This window comes from Bos javanicus, chromosome 13 (assembly GCF_032452875.1).
Source record: "Bos javanicus breed banteng chromosome 13, ARS-OSU_banteng_1.0, whole genome shotgun sequence".
Taxonomy (NCBI): Eukaryota; Metazoa; Chordata; class Mammalia; order Artiodactyla; family Bovidae; genus Bos; species Bos javanicus.
Window position 1 is genome coordinate 34,720,026 of NC_083880.1, and position 20,233 is coordinate 34,740,258.

At 41.0% G+C, this 20,233-nt stretch overlaps 1 protein-coding gene across 9 annotated transcripts in view; it reads right to left on the reverse strand.

The window, feature by feature from the left end:
- The window catches only part of SVIL (supervillin), a 156,514-nt gene that overhangs the window by 82,736 nt on the left and 53,545 nt on the right, over positions 1–20,233 (reverse strand). For all 9 annotated transcript variants that reach the window (XM_061436229.1, XM_061436232.1, XM_061436230.1 and 6 more), the window contains exons 4-6: positions 10,587–10,644; positions 10,321–10,472; positions 6,565–7,240 (exon numbers count right to left, since the gene is read on the reverse strand). In XM_061436229.1, the coding sequence (XP_061292213.1) occupies positions 6,565–7,240; positions 10,321–10,472; positions 10,587–10,644 (886 nt within the window). The remainder of the gene's footprint in view (positions 1–6,564; positions 7,241–10,320; positions 10,473–10,586; positions 10,645–20,233) is intronic.

The window sequence follows — 20,233 nt, forward strand, 5'->3', positions numbered from 1 at the left end:
TTTGTTTATGGGGATGAGGTTTTTAAATACCTTATGTAAATCCACATAAATGTTTTCTATAATGTCCCCAATCTTATATCCTAAAGTTTCTAGCCTTCAAAGGGCAAAAACAGCTACCTCTTTTTTCTACTATGATGGAAAATAGAACTGACATTAATAACAAGAGCAACGTGTCATGGAAAGAACTCTGATGAATTCAGAGACCTTGAATGACTGACCAGATCATGGACTCAGCTATATGGTCCTAATCCAGTTACTTAAAGTCTTTCATCTTCAGGGCTTTTCATGTATAAAATAGAGTTTTAAACTAAATAACCTCGCAGTTTATTTCTGATTTTAAGAATTTAACATTCTTTAACACTATCTATTCTGTGGGGTCCTGGGGTGAGCCAGCTCTCTATTGGGCAGTGGCTACCTCCCCAGAAGAGAGCTATAGGGTTACCTGTGAAAGAGATGGTGACCTTGAGTGTAAGAAAACTTTTTTTTATGACGTGGCAACTGGAGAATTATATCACCAGGAAATAAGAACTCACCCTAAGTTGTCATGGAAAGGAGTTGCTCTGGGTTTGCATCCCTAAGTATCTAATAAAATGACACGCTTTGACTCCTCACAACCCCTAAGAGTTAATGGGTGAAAAAGTGATTCCTGCCACCAAAATGAAGTCAAATCCAGCACAGTAAAATTGGTTTCACCCTGTGGGTGTCTAGCTCTAATTATGTAACAGCTCCTAATTATAAAACATGATTCAGCTTAAGAAGAATAGCTATTAACACCAGCATCTCATTCAAATTAACAGTTTATTTGCTGAAAGTTGCTTGTTTGGAAAAACTGCTAATGATTGCTTTGCACAGTCACATGAGTGTATGAATGTGCAAAGCCACAAGCACACAGGCAAAATACTGTATTTTAAAATCTATCAGACATTTGAATTTTTAGGACATACCAGCTAGTATTTTCGGTGACATCATCTTATTTTGTTCAGTGGATAGAAATGGACATTTGACAGTGAAAATAGAATAAAATGAAGAAAAAAAAAAAAAGGCAATGAATTAACCATAAAAACAGCCCAAAGCTAGAAGAACAAGAGTGATGTCTGGGGAGACAGGAAGGTGAAAGCAATCCTGTGCCAATACAAACACACACGTGAGAAGTATCCAGCAGTCTCTTTAGAGAGTAGATCCTCAGAGATCTCTGTTCCCACGACATTCTGGCCCAGTGTAGACTCTGTGTTAGGAAACTTCCTGCCGTGGCAGAGACAGAAGCTGACCCAGGAATGCCAATGGTCAAGAGGCAGTTGCCTCACTCAGCATTTCGCCAATTAACTAAAACAATGAGCTCCAGGCTCTGGAGACAGTTTTTAGATGCAAACCTCTCACTGGGAGATGCGCAAACGATCAGAAATAAAGGATAAAAACTCTTGAGAAGCCACGTACACCCTAATGTTCATAGCACAACTATTCACTATAGTCGAGACATGGAAACAGCCTAAGTGCCCATCGACAGATGATGGATAAAGAAGCTGTGATGTGTACATACACAATGGAATATTCCTCAACCTTAAAAAATGATGAATATCGCCATTCGCAGCAACAGGATGGACCTAGAGAGATTATAATACTAAGTGAAGTGCATCATAAAGACAAATACCATAAGGCACCACTCATACGTGGAATCTAAAATACGACAGAAATAAACGTAACTATGAAACAGGAAGAGACTCACAGACACAGAGAACACACTTGCGGTTGTCAAGGAGGAAAGGTAGGGGAGAGATGGATTGGCAGTTTGGGATTAGCAGATGCAGATGATTATATACAGGATGGATAAGCAACAAGGTCCTGCAGTACAGCACAGGGAACTATTCAATATCCTTGATAAACCGTAATGGAAAAGAACATGAAAAAGACTTCAGTGTACAGCAGAAGTTAACTATACTTCAGTAAAATTTAAAACAAAACAAAACCTTTTATTTGTTTATTTTGGCTGCAGCACACGGCTTGTGGGCTCTTAGTTCCCTGACCAGGGATTGAACCCTGGCTCCCGGCAGTGAAAGAACAGAATCCTAACCATTGAACCATCAGGGAATTCCCAAAACAAAACAGTTTTGAATTAAAACAGAAAAATAAAAAAAAGAAAGGGTAGGACTGCATCATAACCCTGCTTCCTTCCTGGATGGCCAGAGTCTGCATGTCACAGTGCTGCAGAAATGGTTCATTCTGGAGGGGGCCGTGGCCCACTGTGCGGCCAGGGCACAGCTCTGAAGAAGCCCTGTTCAAACCATCATTCACCAATGGCGGCCACCCCCGATCAAAGGTCAGGGTCAGCGCTGCATGAAACCCCCACCATCAGTCTTCTGGCATGAATGATAGTTCACTAAGTGGGAAAAGGAGTGGTGGGGATCCCAGGAGAATAATAATAATAATAAAACCCCAGGGTTCTCTAGAGCAGATCACCACTAGAAAATTAGGTGTGCTTCTCTTCTTTCCAGTTCCTGTAGGGAAATACACATGCTCAGGAGAAGGGCAGGTGTGGGACTTGGTGGGGGGGGGCGGGGTTTCTGCACTCACAAAATTAACCCAGATGGTGCACTTTATTGTTTGTGACATTAAGAGATGCACCAAATAGCAAACTGACAAGAGCTTTGGATTTAAGATTTTTAATGGAGTTCAGACTTTAAAATTTTGAATAACACAGAGGCTCCCAATACCTTGGAATTTTATTCTAAAATTCACAGTGGCCAAATTAACAAAGAATGGTTCATTTCAGTTATACCACCTGTTTGGAAAACACAATTCTTGAAATTCCAAATTTACAGAATTTGGTAGGACAAGGGAATGGTGGTTGGCATGTGATTTATTCTCTATTACCAATGTAGCATATATAGAGATAAATATGTAAAAATATATGTATATATATATACACACACTCACACATACTGCTCTGTTACTATGTATGTTCTTAGTTTGCTAAAGAACAATATTTTCATATGAATTCCTGGACAACTGACAGGATTTCTGAACTAAAGACTCTGTTACTATCATACATACACACACACATATAACACGCATACATACATACACATACATACGTATCTTCTCTATCACATAAATTGTGAAAGTGAAAGTGAAAGTCGCTCAGTCGTGTCCAACTCTTTGCGACCCCATGGACTATACAGTCCATGAAGTTCTCTAGGCCAGAATACTGGAGCTGGTAGCCTTTCTCTTCTCCAGGGGATCTTCCCAACCCAGGGATCAAACCCAGGTCTCCTGCATTGCAGGCAGATTCTTTACCAGCTGAGCTACCAGGGAAGCCCAAGAATACTGGAGTGGGTAGCCTACCCCTTCTCCAGGGGATCTTCCCAACCCAGGAATTGAACTGGAGTCCCCTGCATTGTAGGTGGATTCTTTACCAACTGAGCTATTAAAATAAACTAATCACTCAGCTAAATATTGCCCTAAAAACTGTTCGTGACCTTATAATGCTTAAAAACAGTATAGTACAAGAACTAATGATTATTCTGTTTGTACATATATTTGCATTAGCATATATGAGAACATATAAAAAACTATGCATTCAATATCTGGCTCACATTTGAATTTTTAGGACACTGTAAAGTGTTTGGATGCTATTTTCATGAGTGATGTATTCCAATTTAATTAATGAAACAAACAACAGCCTCTTCCTAGCGAGCACAAAATGAATTGATGGAGCAGGAGTGACAATTCAGAGATAAATAATCCCAAAACCGCCTAATTCAGAGCTTCACAGGGATGAAAGAGTAAAGCATAACAGTGAGAAAAAGATTCCATTTCAGTGATAGGACAAATCCAGTATGCTATTCAATTGTTTTGGCATTTGTAGATATTTTTCTGGTCATTTCTTAACCTTCTAAACTTCTCTGTCACATATTTCCAGGTCAGATACCATCTTATTTTCACTTACAGTTACTGGGTCACCAAGAGTTCTTTGTTGTTTTAATTCACAAAGTATTTTTTGGCTCTCTTCTCCCCGAATGGAAGTCAGACAACAATGACTCCCTGACACCTGAATTTCCTGGCTCTAGAGAAAGGACTACCAGCAGAATGTTAATCCACTTAAATCCATCTTTAAAAGCTGAACAAATGAAGTCAGTGTGGACTAAATCCCAATGCTATTTTAACATCATACCTGTCACACATAACTTTCCTTGCTTTTTAATGTAAACACATCTCTGGTTTTTTCCTTCTCTATATGAAATGATTTGTGTTTCTTGGCCTGCAAATTTGTATGTCTTGAGTGGATTCAAAAAACAAGGCATGTGCTTCCTTGCAAACTCCTTTACAATTTCTTAGTTCCTTTAAGCCTTTCTTCTGTGAAAGAAAGGCACTGTCAAGCAGAGGCTAGGTGTATGAACACTCCCAGGTAACATGCCTCGTCAAATAACCAGGAGGGGACTTTCCTGGTGGGCCAGTAGTTAAGACTCGCCTGCCATTACAGGGGACGTAGGTTTGATCCCTGGTCCAGGAAGATTCCATGTGCTGTAGGGTCTGCAGCCCGTGCACCAGAACTACTGAGCCCATGAGCCCTACAGCCAGTGCTCTGCACGGAGAAGACTGAGCACCTCAACTAGAGAGCAGCCCCCACTCTCTGCAGCTAGAGAAATCCCACACAAGACCTAGCGCAGCCAAAAACTTAAAAAACAACAAAACCTAGAAGGAAGTGGGCTCTTAAGATTTTAAGTGATATATATATTTGAATATTGAGATTTTTACTCATACAGACTATCATGTATCCTATCATTTTACCTGGAGTACTCTGCACAGTTTTTATTATTATAACTGCTTCAAAAATCTTGTTGAGAACTGATGATATGTGATGTAGATGGTTAACCCAGACACCACGATGATAAACAGTTTTCATGATATGGCAATCAAAAATTGGATTCCTTGTTATTTTTTAAACCATGTAACCCACACAACTCGAACTTTCTTTCTAATTTGTGATGTTAGGTTCCTTTGTCCTGCTTACATAGCTCGCCAAGAGTTTGCTTTGACAGAGTATAACTAACCCAAGAACATTGTTTCTACTACGAAATGCAAATTTCCCAAAACAAAAGAATATGACTATAACATATGTTTCAAAATACAAGACAGTAAGTCCCTAAACTTTGAGCAGTTTAGTCTGAAGGATGAACAAAGGCCCTCAAAATACAATCAGGATCCATACTATTGAATTCTCTTAGAAGCTGCTGCTGCTGCTGCTGCTGCTGCTGCTAAGTCGCTTCAGTCGTGTCCAACTCTGTGCGACTCTGTGGGACCCCACCAGGTTCCCCCGTCCCTGGGATTCTCCAGGCAAGAATACTGGAGTGGGTTGCCATTTCTTTCTCTAATGCAGGAAAATGAAAAGTGAGAGTGAAGTCGATCTGTCATGTCTGACTCTTAGCGACCTGATGGACTGCAGCCTACCAGTCTCCTCCATCCATGGGATTTTCCAGGCAAGAGTACTGGAGTGGGTTGCCATTACCTTCTCCTCTCTTAGAAGCTAGTATCACTAAATATTCTAGTGTAGGTGGTCAAGCCAGTAGCGGCCAGTCTTGGAGTCAATACACTTCAATAACTGAAATAGTTTGTTTTAGATGTAAGACTGCCACGTGAAGATGGCCATATTTACTTTGTCCCAATGTGGAATAAACAGCAGTATTTTCCATCATGTTTTCTTTTCTTTTTTTTTTTTTCTAGAATAAATTTGCCTGATCTCAGGTTCTTATCCCCCTGAATTCACCTGCAAACCTAATGTTTATTTGAACTGAAAAAATACATTTAGGAGTCTGCCTAGACAATAAGCCTAAACCATGAAGTAGGAGATTTATGTAATTTGCATCCTAATTGTTCAGCACACTTTTTAGATTTAAATATCTAAACTGAACTCAAATTTAAACTTAGATATTTAAATTGCGAGAGAAACATATATTCTCTTCAGGCATCTGACTTTCTGATTTTATCCATTCTCTGATTTTCCATTCGCTGACTCTGTGACGCAGCAATTTCTCCTACTGGTAGATCTTTTCAATGAGGTGCTTTGATACACAGCAGTATCCTTAGCATGCTGATATACTTATGTAACATATATTATAGTCATATTCGGTGTTTACTGGGCATACTTCACATAACCTAAACTGAGACCCAGTGAAAATTGGTTAGTGGCGCCCTTCTGCTTTGTTACTTTAAATGACAGCAACAGAAACAATGGCTCAAAAGTCTTGGGTATGATCACAGGAAAATGAAGGAAAAGACACTTGTTAAAGGCAGATGAGAAATAGAAGAAAGATCTTGAAAATGTGTCGCCATAACACCTGTTCAGTTTCTTCTTTTAAAAAAGAACATACCAAGAACTAAATTGATAAATTTAAGACTGGGAAGCTTTCTGCTTTGGTAGAACCTGTGTTGACATTGTGAAAATGAAAAAAAAATCATCAATATCATTATTTCTATAGTTAGCCCAGAACTTTGCAGAACACTGAGGACCCCAAATCTCAGACACAGAAGCAGCAGAGGGGATGTAGGTGACGGTGGGTCAACACTTACCTGGCTCGAGCCTCCGCAGGGAGTGGCAGGTCACTGGTGGAGTGGCTTGGGGAGGCCGGCTGCCCAGGCGATGGACTGGGCAGGCTGTGCACTGCCTTTGGGGACCTTGGCACTTCACCGAGGGCAGAGTCTTGCCCGGAGAATGAGAAGGAAGAGGAGACCTCCCCTGCAAGGGGCAGGTCTCGGGCCAGCCCGGTGGCACTGGGCTCTTGACCGCGTCTTTGGTTTTCTGCATTGAGCAGCACCTCTGTGTCGGAAACACCGTCGCTCCGGTGCAGGCCATAGTCCTTGGACTCAGCCACACAGGTCCTGAGCCCCGAGAGCTCAGTCCTGGAGTAGGATGAGCCGGAGTCTCTGCTGGACTCAGCCGATCGCTCGCTTCTTACCCCCCTTTTCTCCGCAGCCTCGGGGTCCTTTCTGGACCTGCTGTATCGAGTTGGAGTTTCAGAGTCTGCTTCCGGATCCAGGGTGAGCCCATACTTTTCTGCCAGCTGCCGTCTTCTCTCTGCTTTGTACCTGGCGATTCTTTCGGCTTTGGACTCAAGGCTCTGGGTGTCCATGATGCCTGAACTGTAGGGCGAGTCAGCATGGATGCCTGAGGTTTCTGTGCACTGTTTGGATCGAGTCTGCTTTTCTAGTGAAGAATCTGAAGTTTCTTCTTCTTCATTTGATCGACCTACAAGAAGATCATATATACAGAATTCAATCAAAGACATACATTTATTCTACTCTGCTATGTACACAATACACTGAGTGGCCAGGCTGTGAAGAACAAATTTTTCACCTCCTTGAGGTTGCCTACAATGATTTACCTGGGAGGCTGAAGAAATCTGAGGTCCGCAGGGAAATACATTAAGGGCTGAGATGCTCTGTGCACCACCGCATAAGCCATGTCAGGCATGGCCTCGGCTTAAAGCTCAACCTTGACAGCCTTCACTGCTGCTCAGTGTCATTTCCCCTTATTCATCTACTTTTCTGCTTTTGAGTTTAATATTTCATGTGTGAGGCCAGAGGATGTGTTCAGAGTCCTCTAGAAAGGATAACAGATATTTGAACTGCTGTAATTTGACAAGTGACAGAGTGTGATTTCTCAGCATCTGATAGTAACTATAATAATAATGGGCCATGTCAATATCCGCCAGGTAGCAGTGGTCCTCTCTGTTAACAGAAGTGGCTTTTTCCAATTACACTATGCATGTGTGATGTAGAAAAGATCTACAATGAAAACACAGGAAAGTTAGCCCCCAAGTCACCAATAATCACTAATCTATAATCATCAGTAATAAATAAATGCATAATTTGCTAAACTTTCCTATATACTCTTTCTAGTCAATGATTGTTTTCTATATAACTCATATTTTATATAACCTAATGTTCTACATAAAACATTTCCCTGCTTGCAAATCTTATTTTGAAGATATCATTTTTTAAGACTTTATACTATTCTATCCAACAGGCATTTTAGAATCAGTTTAAGTCATCTCATATTTCTAGGCATTTAAGTTGATTCTAACTTTTAATCCATCTTATTTTCTGATTACAATTACAAAAGATAGTTGTGTAAAAGTAGAATTGCTTTATCAGTAGGTACCTCATTTTAAGATACTTGCTATATTGTCAAATTAATTTCTATAAAGTTTGCATCAGTTTACAATGAAACCTGAAATTTATGTTCTCTCACAAACACTGCTAATTAAAAAAAAATCACCTTTGAAAATATGAAAAAGAATGTGTATATATGTATAAATGAATCACTTTGCTGTACAGCAGAAATTACCTCAACACTGTAAATCAGCTATATGTAAATAAAAAATAAAGATAAGAAAGCATACTTGTAATATATAAAACTATAAATGAGAATATCAAGTAATCATATAATTTATTATCTATCTGTATCTGTTGTACTTCATTTTACACTGCTATTTTGGATTTATATAAATAGTTCCATATTTCTAAAAATGTTTGTTATGATGTGATGTTTCTCCAAAAAATTAAAAATTGCCCTAGATTACCAGGAAAAAGAGGATACATGCATTTTTCAGTTATTTAGTAGCCATTTTATTATCTTTTTCTCCTCTAGAATATCTGGTCAAACTTGTTGCTCTATATTCTTTTGATTCATAGTATCATTTTAATCAATTTATGTAAAATTTTATAGGTATATGAGTTCTTTATATTTTTCATGAATATTTCCAAATTTAATTTTTTGTGAAGTCTGTTGAAGATTGTCTTTGAAACACAGATGTTCATTATGTAGTCAAATCAACTGACCTGGTCAATGGTGATTTCTACCACTATTTCTGTGTTTTGGAAGTCCATTTCCATTCAACTGGACCTAAATATTCATTTTTGCTTCCATATTCTTAATTATTCTCTTATAATTAATGATGTGAGTCGCTGAATCTTATTTTTGTGTTGAGTAGGAAGTGAGGATCGGATATTGTCTCTCCCCACTGCCATCCCATTTTTCCCAAGACAAGTTTGTTAAATACTTCTTCCTGACCAACATGATGCTTACATGATCATATGATACATTTTATATACAATAGGATTTATTTGTGGCCATATATTATGGTACTCTGGCTGTTCTTGATTCATCATGTGTGTAATGAGAAAAAAAAAAAATCTTAGTTCTCTAGTTTTCTGGCCATAGAAAACCAGAAACTGTAGAGACAAGCAAACTGATCACATTATGAAAGGAGACTAGCAACTCCCTCTGAAGAAGAAACTAGAAGACGCTGGCTATTAAAAGCAGTAGCACAGAGCAGCAGAACCTGGGCTGCAGACGGGAAGAGTAGCCCCATATATGCCATCCTCTCCTAAGGTCATGTGCGATATCTGATGCTCATACCGACATCTGAGAAACCACAGAAAAACTAAGTCACGTTTGACATGCTATTTAACAAGAAATAAATATATGATACATTTAAAATTACACCTGTTCAAATAATTTAAAGAAGATATTTGTTGCATAAACACAGAGTGAGACCCCTGAGCATGAGGTCCAGCTTTGCCCATCAAGTTCCCTGCTGCGGGCAGCTCGGCCCTGTGCCGGGCATCAGGGCATTCTGTTTAAATCCATTATATATAAGAGATGGCTGTCTTATTCAGCCCTTTCCCAAACAAACCTGAGGATCTCTGACAGCTGGGGCCCTGAGGAGATGGAGAGAAAGAGCCAGGACCTGCCCCTGGTGGGGCCCAGGCTGGGGTGGGGGAGAAATGACTGGTCATCAATTACTCAACAGTGGGGTCCTTTCTTGTCGTGACACCAGGGACCACACCTGGGAGGCACGGGGGAGCTGACGTGGGTGTTGCTGCTGGTTTTAACAAACACATAGCTTAAAAAACATTACAACCTGCACAGTTCACTTGTTGCAACATCTCCTTTTCCAGGAGTGCTGGATAGAAAACGCTGATGATAGGGAATTCCTGGTGGTCCAGTGGTTGAGAACCAGCCTGCCAGTACAGGGGACATGGGTTCGATCCCTGGTCCAGGCACTAAGATTCTACATGCTGTGGGGCAACTAAGTTCATGTGCCACAACTACTGAGCCTTCACGCCTTGAGCCTGTGCTCCACAACAGCAGAAGCCACTGCAAAGAGAAGCCTGCCCACAGAAACTAGAGTGGCCCCCGCTCACCACAAGTAGGGAGAACCTGAGAAGCCACGTAGACCCAGCACAGCTATAAATAAATAAAGTTAAAAAAAATTTTTTTTTTTTAAAGGTTGATGAGAGGCCTGCGGGCCACAAGCTCACCAATGTGCGGGCTGGCCGGGTCTGTGGCACGCATGTATCTGGGTGTGTCCTCCTCCAGCAGGCGATGAGTCACCAAGCCCGTGCAGCTCTGCAAGAGGATGGGCTGCGTGTCGGTTTCAATTCCTTCTAAGCGCCGGGCAATTCTTTCTTTTCTGCACGAGACACCAAACAGAGGCAGTGAGTCAGGGGCATCAGTTTCTCCACGAACACTGGTTACTGCTCAGCAAATTCTTCTCCCTCTTCATTAAGTACAATGAACATCTTACCTTTTCATTTCTAAAAATTCTTTCCTCTTTGGTTCAAAGATTTTTCTTAATTCTGCAACTAAAAGAAGACAAAAAAGAAGAAAAAGATGATCCGGTATTTAGTTGTCATGCATTCATTTTTTTCATTCATTCACACATCTATCTTTGGAACTCTGTTTATGGCTCCCTTGCAGCAGTGATGTACAAAACGGACATAGTTCTTGCAGACTGTGTAATAACAGGGGAGGTAGGTGCCAAATGAGTAGGTATGTACGCAGACATAGACACAAATACACACTCACACGTACATGTCACAGGTTGGTCTAAGAAGTAATACCATGAGAACAAGAGATGGAAAAAAGAAGTGAGCTCTATTTCACCCAGGAGAACCAGGGGAGGCCTCACCAGTTTCTCTTTAGGTTTTTCTCTAGTCAGCAGAATGCTCACTATTTGGTTTTTAGTTTTATATAGTATTTTAAACTTTCCATCCTGCAAAACGTCAAACATTTGCAAAAGTAGAGACTGGAGGACTGTGAGTGCCATGGCCACCAGCAGGTTATACCATGCAGAAGCTCACAGCAGTCTGGCGTCCCATCACTGAACCTATGAAGATTTGCAACCTCCTTCCTGCTCGGGTTTCTAAGGTTACGTAATGTGGTACACCTTCTCCAATACAGTTTAGATTAACCTAGTTCCTGTGCCTCCCCTTCCAAGCTTTCACTGGGAGGAAATGTTAACATGTTTCCTTGCTGGAATGTAGGCGGATGGTAGAAAGGTGATGACCTTCACTCCCCTGGGCAACAATGGATGATCAGACAAACATTTTGCTGATCTTGGGAGGGCCTCATATAACACTGACCACAGGATATTTTTATTGAGAGGCCACAGGTTTCTGTGGAAATGGCCAAAGTTGGTAGAGAAATTCTTCTTGCCTCCTCCTCAATCCCATGAATTCACAAGGGCTCCTCTGAGCTTTTCCTGCTGATGTCCCAGGAAGAGAGGAGTGGTGATAGGCCCTGGGCCCATGAAACATCTGCAGGGCTGAGTCAAAGCAGAAGCTCAGAAGAAGGGATATAAACGCTTGGGATTTAAATTGCAACTGCTTCAATTTCCACTTGAAAATTGGAACTTCAATTTCCATTTTTTTAAGTGGCTATTTTTATTTTTGGCCACATTTCGTGGCTTGCACGATCTCAGTTCCCTGATCAGGGATTGAACCTATGCCCTTAGCATTGAAAGCATGGAGTCCTAACCACAGGACTGCCAGGAAATTCCCTAAGTGGTTCTTTTTAGGAAGGAGTCAAAACCATACATGTGCATGCACACATGACTTTTAAATTGTCCTTTGATTGTGTTCAGAGATACCAGTCATGTTTTTATTTATTAATTTATTTTTCAATGACAGCTACCTTAACAGTGGGCCGGACTGACATTTTAACAAGGATAGTTGGCTTCACAGGTATCTCTGTCACCAGTGGCCTTCCCGGGAGTAGCTAAGAGCAAATGCTCGAAAGTAGAAGACCACAATCCAGTGACAATGGTACCTCCTGCCTTTGGAGGAAGTGTGGCCTAGCACTGCTTCCCAGTTAACAAACGAGCTCTCACGAGATGGTGGTGATAAAACTTTCATGGCTGGTAGCACAGATTCTGGAGATATTTTCAAGGATAAGTATCAATGAATTATTTAAAACCCAAAGTGGAAAACAGAGCTCTATTTTTCATAAAACTGCTCCAGAAACAGTTGACACCAAATTCCAAGGACTCTGGGAGGTTTGTCTTAAATTTGTGCCCCAAACCCATAACTGAGAAATGGAGCGTATGAAGAGAGTCTGAGTGGTACAACGACATGTTGCCTTTTCTCCTGAATTATTTCAACTAGGTAGATTACAGTCTGAAAGTGTGTGTGCACTCTCAGTCGTGTCCGACTCTTTGCAACCCCATAGACTATATAGCCTGTAAGGCTCCTCTGTCCATGGGGTTTCCCAGGCAAGAATACTGGAGTGGGCTGCCATTTTCCTCTCCAGGGGACCTTCCCAACCCACGGATGGAAGCCAGGTTCCTGCCTTGACAGGCGGATTCTTTACCACTGAACTACCTGGGAAGCCAAATGTGTGTATCCCCCTTACCAATTCATATGTTAACCCCCAAAGTGATGGGATTAGGAGGTGGGGCTTTAGGGAGGGATTAGGCCCCGTGCTCATGAATGGGACTGGCCCTTTAATAAATAAGCCCCACAGAGCTCCCAAGGGCTTCCCTGGTGGCTCAGACAGTAAAGAGTCCACCTGTGATGCAGGAGACCCGGGTTCAATCCCTGGGTTGGGAAGATTCCCTGGAGAAGTAAATGGCGACCCACTCCAGTATTCTTGCCTGGAGAATTCCATGGACAGAGGAGCCTAGTGGGCTATAGTACATGGGGGTGCAAAGAGTTGGACACGACTGAGCAACTGACACTTTCACCACTTTTTCACAGAGCTCCTGCACCCCATCCACCACGTGAGGATGCCATGAGAAGTTGGCAGTCTGCAACTAGCAAGAGGGCACTCACCAGAACCTGACCATGCTGTTGCCCTGATCCTGGACTTCTAGTCCCCAGAACAGTGAGCAATAAACTTCTGCTGTTTATAAACCATCTGAATGAAGTAAGCCCGAACAAGCATAAAAAATAAGAATGCAATGCATTCGGAGAGGCACACGATGTCCACTCTGAAAAATTAAGTTGACTTTTCTGGTCCTCATTTGCGACTGAAAATCATTTTTATCTCATTAAAACTTGAACATTTTCTATAGAAGTTGTGCACCTGAAAACATTTAAAGAAAATCCAGCAGTACAGTGAAAAAGATAAGCAACACGCTCCATCTTGACATTATTTCCCATAATCTGGAAGGAAAGGTCAACTCATGGGGACTTGACACACATATAACATAATTACTATAGTATATCTATTCCACAGATAACACTTAGGTTGTGTAAAAGAGAATGACTTTTTATTTGTCTATGTATGTTCGGTTGTTATTTTGTTTCTTTCATTTTGCTGGTTTAAAAAAATTTTTTATTTACATATAGTTGATACACGAGGCTGTGTTAATGTCTGCTGTACAGTGAACATATACATATATTCTTTTTTATATCCTTTTCTATTATATACAGTAGGACCTTGTTGTTTATCCATCCTACATATAGCAGTTTGCAGCTGCAATGGCAACCCACTCCAGTACTCTTGCCTGGAAAATCCCATGGACGGAGGAGCCTGGTAGGCTGAAGTCCATGAGGTTGCTAAGAGTCGGACACGACTGAGCGACTGCACTTTCACTTTTCACTTTCATGCATTGGAAAAGGAAATGGCAACCCACTCCAGTGTTCTTGCCTGGAGAATCCCAGGGACGGGGGAGCCCGATGGGCTGTTGTCTATGGGGTCGCACAGAATCGGACACGACTGAAGCGACTTAGCAGCAGCAATCCCCAAAGTGGGGAAACAGTGGAAACAGTGTCAGACTTTACTTTCTTGGGCTCCAAAATCACTGCAGATGGTGACTGCAGCCATGAAATTAAAAGACACTTAGTCCTTGGAAGGAAAGTCATGACCAATCTAGATAGCATATTCAAAAGCAGAGACATTACTTTGCTAACAAAGGTCCGTCTAGTCAAGGCTATGGTTTTTCTTGTGGTCATGTGTGGATGTGAGAGTTGGACTGTGAAGAAGGCTGAGCGCCAAAGAACTGATGCTTTTGAACTGTGGTGTTGGAGAAGACTCTTGAGAGTCCCTTGGACTGCAAGGAGATCCAACCAGTCCATTCTGAAGGAGATCAGCCCTGGGATTTCTTTGGAAGGAATGATGCTAAAGCTGAAACTCCAGTACTTTGGCCACCTGATGCGAAGAGTTGACTCACTGGAAAAGACTCTGATGCTGGGAGGGATTGGGGGCAGGAGGAGAAGGGGACGACAGAGGATGAGATGGCTGGATGGCATCACTGACTCGATGGACATTGAGTCTGAATGAACTCCGGGAGTTGGTGATGGACAGGGAGGCCTGGCGTGCTGCAATTCACGGGGTCGCAAATAGTTGGACACGACTGAGCGACTGAACTGAACTGAACCGAATCCCCAAAGCCCAGTCCTTCCCTCCGCTTCACCTCCTCCCACTTGGTAATCAGAAGTCTGTTTTCTATGTTCGTGAATCGGTTGCTGTTTCATAGGTTAGCTCATTTGTGCCACATTTAAGATTCCATGTACAAGTTGTATCACATGGTATTCGTCTTTCTCTTTCTGACTTACTTCACTTAGTATGATAATCTCTAGTTGCACTGAATGATGTTTTATTTGAACTGCGAATGCAATTCCAAAGGAAAAAAAACTTCAGATGAGCACTTGTAGTACTCCCCACCCCCACTGAATTTTGGTCAGGTATATTCTAAAGCACTGTAAAAATAAAAAGCTAGTAAGAAAGCATGGAAGTCGCCCCTACTGGGGAAACACGTGGTCACTTCATGTCTTTTGTACAGAGTCCACAGACTGCTCTATCACTGCTCCATCTTCTGACTGCCGGCCCTGAACATAGTTTATTCTTATTTATGATCTCCCAAAAGAAGGTTTCCTTCCTTTAAAATTTTCATATAATTTCAGTCTCAGAGAAAAATTAGGACATTTTCCATTTGTAAACATTTGTTACTATACTTATTTTTACCCCCCTTTTCTATCTCCATATGTATATTTACATGTAAATATATATGAAAATATGCATATATTTATGTGTATATACACATGGATATAGCACTTCCCAGGTGGTAAAGAACCTGCCCGTCAATGCAGGAGATGAGTTGGAACCCTGGGTTGAGAAGACCCCCTGGAGAAGGGCATGGCAACCCACTCCAGTATTCTTGCCTGGAAAATCCCATGAACAGAGGGGCCTGGTGGGCTACAGTCCATGGGGTTGCAAAGAGTCAGACACGACTGAGCAACTGGGCACTGCGAGCACGAATGCACACACATTCTCATATTCACATATTAATTTTTCTGAACCATTTAAGAGTAAGTTGCAGCCTGATGCTCCTTTTAACTCTAAATCCTTCAGTGTCTCTTTCCTAAAAACAAGGGATTTTGAAAAATTAGACTCAAATGCCATAATTCAATTGATGGTATGCTGTGTCATATGTATAAAACTAATACATGGTTCAGAAAATAGCAATATTCGTCATCATAAATCCAGATAGAAACTAGCACAGCTGGTCTAACTTCTGTTGCAATAAATTTTCAAGTGCACTGAGACTTGTATGTACACTAAATTATCCCTTGCTAAAATCCCTGTGATTTTAGTCTGCTGCTCTTGTCTAAGAAATATGAGTTCTATGACTCTATTTCTTCAGCAATTTCTGATGGGACTTGCATTGGTCATTTTCCAAGTAAGGCAATTTAAGAGGATTTGACATCAGGGGCTATAATACTTTATAAAACTATTTAATTTGCCTCATATATTTTGTAATAACGTATAATAGCAATACGCAGGGTAATTTGGTCTGTTAGGTGCTTTTCTTGGGAAGCATGGTTTCTTCAATTAGCTCTGAGAACAGGCTTTCTGGTAAAGTTATTGTTGATTTCAGTCCCCCAAGTCTGAATACAGTAGAATCTTCCAAAGAAATATAAGTAGCGGGGGGACTGCCAAGAACAGCTCTCCCCCTGCCTGCATTTGATACCACGGGCCAGGTCCAGAATATTCTGTATGCTGATCTTTCTTCCCCAGGAGTAATCCACTTTAACTTTTACACTTGGATGGCAGCCACTAATACAAAGACCAGCAGCTTATAAAATAAAATCATTACAAAACTAGAGGAAAGAGGGGGAGGTGTGATGGCTATCAGAAGGGTTTTTAGGGGGATAATGAAAATGTTCTAAAATTGACTCTGCTGATCAATGCACGACTCTGTGAAGCTACCAAAAGCCACCAAACTGTCTACTTAAAATGGATAATTGTATAGCATACGAATTATATCTCAATGAAGCTGTTAAAAGAAAAGTAGAATCATATATTTTGTCCATTTCATAACTCCTAAATGGAAAATCTATTTTAATAGGATAAGCTTTACACTGGTAAAGGGTTTTAATCCCTTGATTACTTGTTCATGATACATGGGTAAAGGAAGTTCCTTAGAGAAAAATCAAAGATCATTTAAAAGCTCAATTTCACAGAAGCATAAATCCCATCACTAAATGAACAGGAAGAAGCTTCTGTAAACTTATAAACCAACATGAAACTCCATGACATTAAAACTCATGATCAATTCCTATTTTTAACTTGCTATTACCAAGAACTGACAGAATACTGAATACATCTGTTAAGGTGGAGAAATAAAAAGACTTCAGGTAATACCTGCGGTCTTTCCAAATGTATCTGCCCAAATTCATAAAGAGTAAAGACTATGAAATAAATCTATGGGAATTAAGATGAAATTCAGGGAAGGAGGGATACTAATGCTTAAGAAGTATGTTTGAAAAACCTTGTTAATTTAGAAACATAAATCTGGTGAGTACATAATCATCTTTGATTAGGGAAAATCATGATTTTTAATGACCAATTATGCTAATGTCTAGTAAAACTGGTTAATAAGTTTATACATTTTAAAATTGTTATATGTAGAGCTCTGAGTCATTGAGCTTTGAGGAATCTAGCATCTGACATTGTTCTTAATTTTTTTGATCTTCTTCTTATTTATTATTCACTAAGAGAAGGAAAGGGGGGACAAAGAGAAGAGGAAAACTTTAGCTTTCTGTAACTTTCCATAATCAGTCAAATCTAAACTGCTGCTGATATCAGTTTGTTCATTCTTGCTCTTTGTTTTGATCACCTTCATAGATTTTTACATTTGGCTCGGGCTTCCTTGGTGGCTCAAATGATAAAGAATCAGCCTGGAATGCAGAAGACTTGGGTTTGATCCCTGGGTCAGGAAGATCCCCTGGAGAAGGGAATAGCTACTACCCACTCCAGTATTCTTGCCTAGAGAATCCCATAGACAGAGGAGCCTGGTGAGCTATAGTCCATGGGGTTGCAAAGAGTCGGACACGACTGAGCGGCTAACCCTTTCAGTTTCACTCAGATTAAATTGAGTCTGTCTTCTGAAAGAGTCTTACAAATTGGAAGGACTTTTCCATTTCACACCTGGGGTTCCAGGTGGGAACCCCGCTCATAGGTGTCCTACCCTTGACTTGAACAGTTAATGAGATCACAACGCAGTGCCTCTCATTTCCAGGTACCATGAACTATCAGAATTTTCTTCCTCATATGAAATCTCACCTGCCTTCTTGTAATTCTACACATTCTTCTTATTTTGGACCTCTGGAGCAAAACAGAACAAGACTCTGTTTCAGTTGACAGTTTTGTTAAACTTAAAAATTGAAAAATGTCCCTTCTTGAAGTTGTCACCACCAGGTGACCCAAATCCCTGGGGTCCTCCTTCAAGCATCCATCCTCATAAACCTGTGTCCAGGAGTACGACTGGTTCAGTTCCTGAGGATGCATGTAAATTTGTCAGTGGGACTTTTAAAATTGATTTTGTTTCTGTTAAGAGAATATTTTTTCTGGTCTAATTTCGTCTGGGCTTGATATCATGATTTACTGCTGCTATTTTTGGTTTTTATGTTGTTTTTTTTTTTTTCAGGATAGAAGAAAACCCCTGATCTTCCACCAGAAATATTTCTTTTTTTAATTTATTTTTATTGAAATATAGTTGATTTCCAATATTCCAGGAGTGTAGCAAAATGATTCAGTTTTATATATGTATGTCTGTATATATATACACACACACACATATATACATGCTCAGATTCTTTCCCATTATAGGTTATTATGAGATATTGAATACAGTTTTCTATGCTAAACAGCAGGTCCTCGTTGTTTGTCACTTTTATATACAGTATGCTGCTGCTGCTGCTAAGTTGCTTCAGTCGTGTCCGACTCTGTGCGACCCCATAGACGGCAGCCCGCTAGGCTGCCCCGTCCCTGGGATTCTCCAGGCAAGAACACTGGAGTGGGTTGCCATTTCCTTCTCCAATGCATGAAAGTGAAAAGTGAAAGTGAAGTCGCTCAGTCGTGTCCGACTCTTAGCGACCCCATGGACTGCAGCCTACCAGGCTCCTCCGTCCATGGGATTTTCCAGGCAAGAGTACTGGAGTGGGGTGCCATTGCCTTCTCCGATATACAGTATAAAATCTTATAATTGATAGGATTAATTACAATTAATTATTAATGAATCCCCAACTCCTAATTTATCCCTCCCCAGCTTTGTCTTTGATTGCCATGAGTTTGTTTTCTAGGTCTGAGTCTGTTTCTGTTTTGTAAGTTCATTTGTATAATTTTTTCAGATTCCATGTGTGAGTGATATATGGTATTTATCTTTTTCTCTCTTTTTTTTTAAATCCATTCCTCTGCTGATGGACATTTAGACTGCTGCCATGTCTTGGCTGTTGTAAATAGTGCAACTTTGAATGTTGGTGCGCCATGTATCTTTTCAAATTAGAGAACTATATCTTTTCTGGGTATAGGAGTGGGATTGCTGGAAAAGCTGTTTCTTCTGAAGCAAGGTTTACACAGCTCATTTGGGATAAACCCAGTTTGTGAGCTGGTACTCCCCTGAGTTAGTGTTACAGTTGGTAGAAACAAACATCAGGTAATGCTCGTATTATTCCACGTGCAATACTAGAGGTAGAGGGCTGGTAGCTGATGCGAATATTTGACTGCATGTACATCTTAACCAGTCAAAGTGTGAATTCACAGATGTGAATTGGATAAGAAGAGAGACGTTTAAGATGCACTTTACACTGCTTGCTCAGTGTGTTGCCCAGTCAGGAGCTGAAAGATATCCTAGCATTGGAAAGCCTCAGGGAGCTGGAAGCAGTGGGAGGGGGTGGACAGGAAAGAAACAGGCAAGTAAGCAGAACTCATCACCCTTGGAGAAGGTGAAAAGTAAGAGAGAGATGAGGTGAGGCTGATTCTAGGACTGCTCTCTTATCCTCGGTGCCAGCCTGCAGCAAAAACTTGAGGATGCCTAAAATGAAAGGAAGGGACTCGTGGTAAGGTGAAGTCCATCTACAGAGGAATGGATAAAGATGTGGTACTTATGTACTATGGAATATTATTCAGCCATAAAAAGAAATCAGATCATTTGTAGAGATGTGGATGGACCTAGAGACAGAGTGAAGTCAAAAAGAGAAAAAGAAATATTGTATATTAATACATATATGTGGAATCTATAAAAAATGGTGTAGATGATCTTCCCTGCAAAGCAGAAATAAGAGACACAGGCATAGAGAACAAGTATATGGACACCATGGGCAGAAAGGTGGAGTGGGATGAATTGGGGGATTGGGACTGACATATATACACTCAGTTCAGTCAGTTCAGTTGCTCAGTCATGTCTGACTCTTTGCGACCCCATGGACTGCAGCACGCCAGGCCTCCCTGTCCATCACCAAGTCCCAGAGTTCACTCAAACTCATGTCCATTGAGTCAGTGATGCCATCCAACCATCTCATCCTCCATCATCCCCTTCTCCTCCTGCTTTCAATCTTTCCCAGCATCAGGTTCTTTTCCAATGAGTCAGTTCTTTGCATCAGGTAGCCAAAGTATTGGAGTTTCAGCTTCAGCACCAGTCCTTCCAATGAACACTCAGGACTGATTCCT